Source organism: Camelus bactrianus, chromosome X (genome assembly GCF_048773025.1).
Source record: "Camelus bactrianus isolate YW-2024 breed Bactrian camel chromosome X, ASM4877302v1, whole genome shotgun sequence".
Lineage (NCBI taxonomy): Eukaryota > Metazoa > Chordata > Mammalia > Artiodactyla > Camelidae > Camelus > Camelus bactrianus.
Genome location: NC_133575.1, coordinates 39,650,882 through 39,660,248, shown reverse-complemented (window position 1 = coordinate 39,660,248; position 9,367 = coordinate 39,650,882). Strand labels below are relative to the sequence as shown.

The following is a 9,367-nucleotide window of genomic DNA, read 5'->3' as shown; positions in this document are numbered from 1 at the left end:
CTAATTCCATTTCATGCTCGCAGAGGCACTTAACTGCCAGTTGTTAAGTAACATGTCAAGGTGAAGGGCCTCACTAGTGAGAGGGAGATGGGCACTGAGGAGTGCTTTTCGCTATCCTGTGCAGGAGAAGGACGTCCAGAAGGAAAATGCCTTTCTTTGAACTCAGGGACTCTTAGCAAATGGACATCTTATCTAAGAAGCCAACTCTGAACATCATCAAAAAGTACCACAAGAAACCATAGCTCTTGATAAAAATAATGCTTTTCACGAAGGACCTGGTGACCTTGTGAGAGCCCAGGCTATAGAGATGCGAAGCCTTGCATTCAAACACAAAACCTACTCTAAGCCTTCTTTTCTGTGAAATGGAAGTCATAAAGGCCTCTGTAAGATTTAATGGGCTATCAGCTAAACAAGACACGCGGCTCAGCTCAGAGCCTGGCACTTAGACTGCACTTGACAAATATTGCACGTCTTGACCTCATCCCTTTCCTTCTGACTCCCTGGAAAGTTCAATGTCAACATCTTCAAGAAGAGGTTAAATTCCTACTATGAAAAATACTTCTGTTTTTGGTTGGACTTTCATGGATGGCAGTTAGTCACTGTGTCAGCTAGCTTCTGATGCCTAACAAACCACCCAAAACTGAGTGACTTCAAACAACAAGCAATTGTTTTGCCCCCAGTTCTGCAGGTCAATGATTTCAGCTGAAATCAGCTGACGGTTCCTTCTGCTGTTCTCAGAAGCCTTGCTTATGCATCTGCGGTCAGTGCCCTGTCAGCTAAGGGGCTGTGCTGGGGGCTGGATGGTCTAGGAGGGTCTCACCCACATTTCTGGCAGCTGGTTCTCTGTCACCTGGGGTGAAGGTGATGCACAGACTGTGGGTCTCCCGTCATCCACGGAGCCCAGGCTTCTTCACGTTGCTGACATCTTGTTTCAACAGCAGCAAGAGAGGGCAAACCCCACTCACCGTGCAAGCACTTTTCAATTCTCTGCTTGCTTCGCACTTGCTGGTGTCCCAAAGGACAGAGCACATTCCATCACCAAGGCCAAGGACAACATGGGAGTCGTGTACAAACTGCAGCTGTTGTTGTAAGTCACTACTGCTCATGAAACAACTTTGTTCCTCAGGAGAGAAACACTGAACTATAGATAAACCGGACAGTGGAATGTTAAGTCTCTCAAAAAAAGATTCCTACGCTTCTTCAGAAAAAGGGAAAACCACCTTGCCCTAGTGTTTCAACAGGTGGAAATTAAAATTATTTTATCAAATTTGGGGGAGAAAACTAACTTGAAATTCTCCTAGGCATTGCACTAAACCTGCAAACTCTGGATGTCTTTATCTGGAAACGTGCTATGACTGCCAGGACAAATTTGTCTCTGCTTGCTTCCATATCATAATGTTGCTTTTCCTTTCTCTTCCAATAAATATGCCCGCAGCACAGACATATGGCATGTGCATATCTGACGGGAAAGTGATGCAACAGACTACAAAAGGGCACCTCCTGTGAGAGGAGGAGATGGTACCTGGTAATTGTGAAGCAGACTTATGGTGTCCCTGGAGCTGGGTTGATCCATCCCTCCCTCCAGACTACCTGCGCAATCTCCCAGCTTTGCCAGAGTTCCTCTTCCTGTATTCTAATCACCTTTTAAAGCTGAGTATAAGTTTTATCACTTTCTGCTACAATGTCCTAAACATATTTTTTCGGATCCCTTGGTATTTTATTTATTTTGTGGATGTTGATGCTGCTACTGTGAAGGTCATCAGTTCTCCATTACATTTTCTACAGGACTATTGCTGGCATATATGAAAGCTCTTGGTATTTCACCTACTTATTAATTTTTACCATTTAAAGAAATTTATTCTTACAACATTTCTAAGGCGTTTATCAAGAATACATTCCTACCATCTGGACACCATGACAATTTTGTCTTCTTTACCAAAACAGTAGGCTTTCTGCTCTTTACAACCTCATTACACTGCAAAGAAGACCTAAAAGGATATTTCATAATAGGGGTGATGATAGGTATATTTGCCTAGATCCCGATTATAATAGATTTTGTTTCTAGTTGTTGAATATCATTTGTGCATTTGTGAGTTATGGACACATTGAGGAATACAGCCTGCTAAAATCCAGTTTCCTAGTTTGTTTCTGATCACGGAGTGTGCCTTCCTCCAGATGCTCTTTGATCATCCATCTTCTACATGTCATTACATATGGTCGTGGGTAGTAGTATGGGTATTGGTTGTAGTCATTCCCTTTATAGCTCCATTTTATCGTTGTCTTCATACATTTTTGTTATATTATGCCCATACATGTTTGTCATATTATGCTCTAGATATTGAGGGTAGTCCTGTCACTGGGAACAGACTCATTTTTATAAGCTATTTTGAGTATAAATGGAGTGGAGCAGACCCTGGGAGGCTGAACTAACGCGTATGTGAAAACTGGACTGTATGTTTCATAACCACTTTCCACGTACCTTTCCGATGCAATTTCCCCTTGATGAATGCATGATTTCACTGGAAGAGTGAGTTGTCATGATCCCCCATGCCTGGTACCAGCAGACTGACTGTGGGTAAGAGAGACAGAAACATGCCTAAGTTGCAATAGGCCAAAGGGTAGAGGACATCAGAGGTCTTCTCCACAAGGCTACTGTGAGTGCAGGGAAACAGTAAGGAACAATTCAAAGGAACGGGAAGGCTTTAGGTTGTCACATCTGGGGCTGTGGGGGGCCACTTCTGCCCAAGAGGGCTGGACAACCAAACACAGGTGAGAGAGCACCATGTGGCCTTGCTGGAGTCCCAGGCCAGGAGGCTTCTAAAAATCAAAATGTAAAATATGAAGGGATTGCCATAGGCATGTTTTCCAAAACCCCAACCAGCACTTCTCAGTGAGAAAGAGAGAGGAGGCTGGAGTGTGTGGACGATGGAGATTCCTGGGATTTAATAAAACACTACTTACGCTGCTTCTCCAGCTGTTGGTGAATAGGACCCCAAGTGCAAAGGTCTGAACTAAGCAGGCGTGGAGTTTACTGGTGAGGAATCCGAGGACCAGAGGTTAGGTAAGATGTCAACAGGGGTTCAAGAAAAGGGTTCAGATATGGGCTGTGCCAAGACGCCTGGCAAGGTGAAGAACCTGTTGAAGAAATGAACCCGCATGATGTGACTCAGCAAACATGAGGTACTATTTCGCCAAGAACACGGAGGATCATCTTGACCCAACCGGGGCCTTCCTAAAATAAGCAGGTACTCTTCACCGTGGGAGATGACGATGAGCATCCGTACAGGACCGGCCTCACCGTGTGTGAAACGACTGCGTGTGTGTTTCCTGCAGCCCGGTGGGGAGGGTGAGGAGAAACGACCGGCCGCGCCACAGCCGCGTCTGGCTCCAAGGCGCACGTGGACAGCAGCTCGGCCCCAGTCACGATGCGGCGGATTTCACCCTGGGGGATGGAGGTTCCCAGCCCGAGAGGGGCGGGGCGCTTGCGCAGTGGGCCCGAGGCGCCGCGAGCGGCGGGAGCCGCGAGACCCCCGCCCCCGCCCCCCGCCCTCCGACCAGAACGCGCACGCGCCTGGGGACGCGGACGAGCACGCGAGTGCGCCTCACCTCGCTCAACCCCGGTCCGGGCGGCTGAGGAGGGAGGAGAGGAGGGAGGCAGACGCGCACCGGGGACTCGGGTGGGCTGCGCGCTGAGTGGCGGGCTCCGGGCTCCCGGGCGGCGGCGGGGGCGGCGCCTCTTCCACTCAGGCGTCTGCGCCCGGGACCCTCGGGCCTCGCGGGGGCCGGACCGACTGACGTACCTCGCGCGCCCCCGCCCCCGTCCCCGCCCCCGCCTCATCTTCCCCCAGCTCCGGGGGCTCGCGGGCTGAGGCGCCTCTCTCCCCGCCCCTCGCCGCGGCCCTTTCTCTCCCGAACACCTCGGAGCACCTCGGCCGGCCGGCGGCGGCGGCGGGCACCGGGCGGCGGCGGCGGCAGGCACCGAGCAGCGGCGCGCGGCCTGGACGATGAAGTGCAAGCCGAACCAGACGCGCACCTACGACCCGGAGGGCTTCAAGAAGCGGGCGGCGTGCCTGTGCTTCCGGAGCGAGCGCGAGGACGAGGTGCTGTTAGTGAGTAGCAGTCGGTACCCGGACCGCTGGATCGTGCCGGGCGGGGGCATGGAGCCCGAGGAGGAGCCGGGCGGCGCGGCCGTCCGAGAGGTGTACGAAGAGGCGGGAGTCAAGGGGAAGTTAGGCCGGCTCCTGGGCATTTTCGAGCAGAACCAAGATCGCAAGCACAGAACGTACGTGTATGTACTGACTGTCACTGAGATTCTGGAGGATTGGGAAGATTCGGTTAGCATTGGGAGGAAGCGAGAGTGGTTCAAAATCGAAGATGCGATCAAGGTTCTCCAGTGCCACAAGCCCGTGCATGCCGAATATCTGGAAAAACTAAAGCTGGGCGGTTCCCCAACCAATGGAAACTCCATGGCCCCGTCCCTGCCAGAGAGCGATCCCTAGTATGTACCGCTCCTGCACAGACTTCTGCTTTCCGCCTGCCTTAGGAGAAAGAGTGCCCGGAGCACCTCTCTTTCCGTGTGCGGTCTCCCCGGGAGGAGGGAGGCTTCTTTTGTTTCCTTGGCAGACGTCTGAATCACGCTTGCAAACTGTCTCAGTGGCCAGGCACTGCTTTCAGACAACTTGCACGTTTTTCAGATGCTCTCAGAATCGCTTCTTGGTAGCTCTCTAACGTATTTCCGAAAGCCAAAGCCACATGGGTTTGTTTGTTTTGTTTTTTAAAGGCACTCAGTCAGCCCTTGGGTGGGGGTGGTGTGTGTGTGTGTGTGTGTGTGTGTGTGTACACGTGTATAAGGGCTGTGGTTTGTTTTTACATTTCACGCGTATCTGTGGGGGGGTGGCGGGGCGCGGGTGCATTTCTGGTACCAGTCTTGGGGTTCGTATTGTAGGGAAGGCCTGTAGAATCTGATCACCTTAGTTGTGTGGCATTTTCGTTAATTTTGTTTGTCTTAAGTTGTTTTCTCATTCACAGCATTAGCCCTTGTTAGCAAGTCCTTCTAAGATGGGAATTAGTTTGAAGGACCAGTTTTGAATTTCAAAAAAGTATTTAAGAACTTGTACATCGTGTACTCTTTCCCCAGTGAACAATAATTTTATCTTCAGAAATGTCATCTCATTTGTCCTTTTTAGAAATTTCTTGATTCATATGTAGATGATTTGATTTTCAGAACATTTTTACAACTGGTAATTTTTTACTTACTTGAAACGGCCATTTCCCTTATAGCCCAAATGTCGTTTAGCAAAATATTTTATAGAGTAAACAGCCTCTCGGGAAGGTATCGTTAATGGCACACAGCCTGATATGTACATGTTATGAAAACTGTACTCATGGAGTGTGATTGAGCATGCTTAACTTGCAGCTCCCTTTGCTCCTTTCTCAGTGCCCTAGAACAGCCATGGTTCTCTCAGTATAAACTAGTCTTTCAAAGAAAGTTGTTTGAAATATTTGGGTTTGCGATAGTCTGCTTAAACTTTCTGAATACCGGTAGCCAAAGGAAGGGAATATTGTATGGTAATTACATCCCAATTGAGTGATTAAGCTTTCTTGATATTCAGCTGTTACAGACTTACTCAGCTGTTACAGACTTCTCAAACTGTTAGGACACCTGAACAATCTCTCGTGAAGATTTAGGATAAACATTTTGTGTCACAGGACAAAATTTTGGGGGTGGCAAATTGAAAGCTCTGACATCTGCTTCAATACTTGCTTGAAATTAGGCATCCTATCGAAAATGTATAGCTCTCTTCTGAACTACGTTATTCCCCTAACCATAGCAGGTAGGTAGATGTAAAGCCTGCTTTATGAAGTGAGTATTGGTAGGCAGAAAGATCATTTCTAATTTTAGGGCAACCTAGCATGTGTCATATCTCTTAATCATAATTGATTAATATTTTTGTCAGTCAGTTAACATTTTGGGGGTGACTGTTATGTACTGTCTATTAAGAAATTTTGAAAGTTTAGATACTTGGAACCCCTTGTGAAGAGAATATGGGTGGGGGATGGCTTTCTATTTATAACACATAACATCTTAAAAAAATTGTCAGACCAATAATGTAAGTGGATAATAACTGTAATTTAAACACTTTATTCTTCTCCAAATTAACCTTTTAAAAAGAAGACAACCACTGGTAGAACTAGCTATTGCTAACTTATTTTTTAAACTTTGGTGCCACTGTTTTTTAAAATAAGATCTTTCCATATATAAATATGTCTAAGTAAAGCCTGTATTGTAATTGACAAAAATTAATGTTCTCAAAGAATGAGTAGAGAATGAACAGCTTTTAAAAACCAGTTGTATGATTTCATATTCTTAATTATGTGGAATTATCAAATATGTGTTTCAAAAATATGTTTTTTGTACAGAAAGATATCTTATTTTGAAACAAATTTTCTAAATCCCACAATTTGACCTTTCCTGTTCCAACAATCCAAGTCAACTAATAATATTAACAGTAACCTGAAATTTTTCAAAGTATACACTAACAGCAAAGAAATTTGATTATTGTTTTAAGACTATTTCATATTTAAAACTGCCTCCTCTAAAATCTGCTACAAATACCTGGGAAGTTTAACATATACATGGCGTTCTTAGAGGTAGTAATGTACGTTCTTGCTTTTACTGTTCAACTATCTATTTGAGAAATGTGAAAAGTACAGTGTTGATATTAATCAGTTCTTATTAGCCTACAAATATTTACTATGTTTTACTCAGAAACATTTGTATTGAGTTCTATCACTTGTTAGGATTACCTTCAGTGCCCAGATATCTTCAATTTATGCAATGTGTAAAACACCCAAGGCTTTCATTTCTAAATTGCAAAAGAACATTTTACAATTATCACACTTTATGTTAAGCTTTCAAATTCACATGGGCAGTTCTTTTGATGCTTCTAGAGTTCAGTCAAGAAAAAATTACATGAAAGAACCTAAAAAGCCTTTCATTTAAAAAGAGAAATCCGAAAGAATCAAGTTAAGGCAGTTGACACAAAGATAACAAACCAAATGATGTCTAATTAACCTCCATCCTCCAAGAGTTTGATCCACGGTTAGGATTTTTTTCCTACAGAATCATTACATAGCACCCATACATTATTTATATGATGATTGCACTAAAAATGTACATATGAATCTTTCAACTCATACCCTCCCTGCAAAAGAAGACAGTGTAATTGATCAAAGGTAATTAAGACTTTCAGACATGAGGTAGAAATTTGTTTTTTAAAGACTAGGGTTTCCCCCAACTGGACAAGTGCCTATTCTTACCTTAAAGTTTTAAGAAGACATGTTGGAGTTAAGTTAATATTGATATATTTGATATGTATTTTCTCTGGATATCAATGTATTATATTTTCTAAGAAACCTATGTTTTGTTAATCAGATCACTCTTGGAAAAAGTAACTCAAAGGGATAAGGGATGGCTATAAATATTTCGAATTCTGTTTTATGGTTTAATTTGAGAGAACTGTAAACATTTCAACATTTTTTATTTAGAAACAGCAGATAAGGGGTGTGTGTGTGTGTGCGTGCAGGAATAGGTAGCTTCTAAAGTAACAGCATTAGAGGGCCCTCTGGGACAGATGGGTTAAAGGGGTCTGAAGCTGGAGCTGCTCTTCCCACTTCCCTTTAAGTGGAATCCAATTGTGAGAAAGAGTAATTTCTCCATCAATAGTTGTTGACTGAGAAAAGGGAGATAAAAATGCTGCTTTAAAGCTTACAATAGTAACAGCTGGCCAGAGTTCTTTTTCAGGATTCTTTTTGTGGAAGCACCACACACAAAAATATTTTCAGCATCATTCTAATATTGTAATCATCTTTCTGAATGACTGTTGGCCTATTAGACTATGAATTCTTTGAGGGCTAAGACCCAGCCTGAATTCTGCCCATATCCTCAGAGTGTAGAACAGTGGCTAAAATTTGAGATACTTGTCATTCGTCCACAGATTAGAAATGCCTACTACTGATGTTTTCTTGATTTCTTAGCTGGATACTTTACCTAGGACAGTCTGTTATTCCTCAGGCTCTCATGTAGCCTCATAGTGGGACTGCACTGGATAATTCACTAAAGGCTTTTCCAGTAAAAAGTGGTTGATGAATCATACTAGACCCTCAATAAGTATTTGTTGACTAGAAGGATTGATGAACCAATAAAACTATTAATGAGATTTTTTTTTTTAGGTGAATGGCATAGATTTACTTTGAAAGAATCAAGTATGTGAATCCAGTGATGAATGGAATTGTGAAGACAGGTGAGCTCTTTTACACTCCCAAGGACACAGCTCATCCTATGCTTTTGGACACTTCCACCCTGTTTATTACAATGACTATTCTCCAGGTTGTTGCACTACTACTGTATCTGTACAGACTTCTAATTTGGCACCTATGGCCTTTTTTTGTGTGCTTTTATGATTATATGTCTGTATTTACCACCAGGTTCTATGACACTGAGTGCAAGGACATTATTTCCTTAGTCCTTTTATATATCTAGCATACAAGACATCACTTGAAATATGGTAGACATCACTGAAGGTTTGTCTACAAAAATATTTTGTAATGACACTAAGTGGTAAAGCATTTACTGTCTAATCTGGTATTAGCACAGTAAATGCTGTCTGTTTAGCTTATATGTGGCTTTTGTATATCAGGTGTCACACAGGAGTTTAAAGGCAGCTGTGAGATATTAGAAAACAAAAATTATTACTTATATGTCTGTGTCATCCCAGACATTGTGTGCCTCTTGATGGCAGTACACTATACCACTATAAAATATATTTGCCAAAATTTTGAACCTAAATCTGACTGTGCCTCTAGACATAATTTCTAATCTATAGAAAATATAAGGAACAGAGAAACATTACTCTACATCACAAGAGATGATATCAGCAGAATCCGGACTGCAGGAAACTCGACAGGACAAGAGACCCAGTACCTTCGGTAAATGATGAAAGAAATGGAGGATGAACCTATAGATTAAAAGAGACTTAATAGACTTATCAACCAATTGTGAAAATGGATCTTTTTTTGGATCCTGATTTGATCCAACTGTAAAATAAATACGTTTATGAGACAATCTGGATAATTTAAAAATTGACTTGATATTTGATATTAGCTGGAATAATAGTATTGTGGTTATGTTGAAAATAAGAGTCCTTTTAGAGATACATCCTCAACCATTTACAGTTGAAATTATGCCTGGAATTTGCTTTAAAATAATAAGTCTGGATGTTAAGTGTGTTGGAGATATTGATGAAACAAGACTGGCTTTGACTTGATAGTTGTTGGAGCTGGGGGATGGTTAAATGATGGTCATTAT

The 9,367-nt window shown here is 43.2% G+C and overlaps 1 protein-coding gene across 2 annotated transcripts; it reads left to right on the top strand.

The window, feature by feature from the left end:
- The first annotated feature begins 3,559 nt into the window (after positions 1-3,559).
- On the top strand, positions 3,560-8,391 carry LOC105076112 (diphosphoinositol polyphosphate phosphohydrolase 3-beta). 2 transcript variants are annotated; one of them, XM_010964130.3, is made up of 2 exons: positions 3,565-4,498; positions 8,233-8,391. In XM_010964130.3, coding segments are annotated over exons 1-2 (495 nt in total). In that variant the 5' UTR covers positions 3,565-4,004; the 3' UTR covers positions 8,234-8,391. The 2 variants fall into 2 exon arrangements, with proteins under 2 accessions (XP_074215299.1, XP_010962432.2); XM_074359198.1 differs by lacking the exon at positions 8,233-8,391 and having other exon boundaries at positions 3,560-4,499.
- The last annotated feature ends 976 nt before the right edge of the window (positions 8,392-9,367 follow it).

Excerpts from the sequence above, each read along its gene's own strand:
- LOC105076112 (XM_010964130.3), top strand. The coding sequence starts at position 4,005 with ATGAAGTGCAAGCCGAACCAGACGCGCACCTACGACCCGGAGGGCTTC.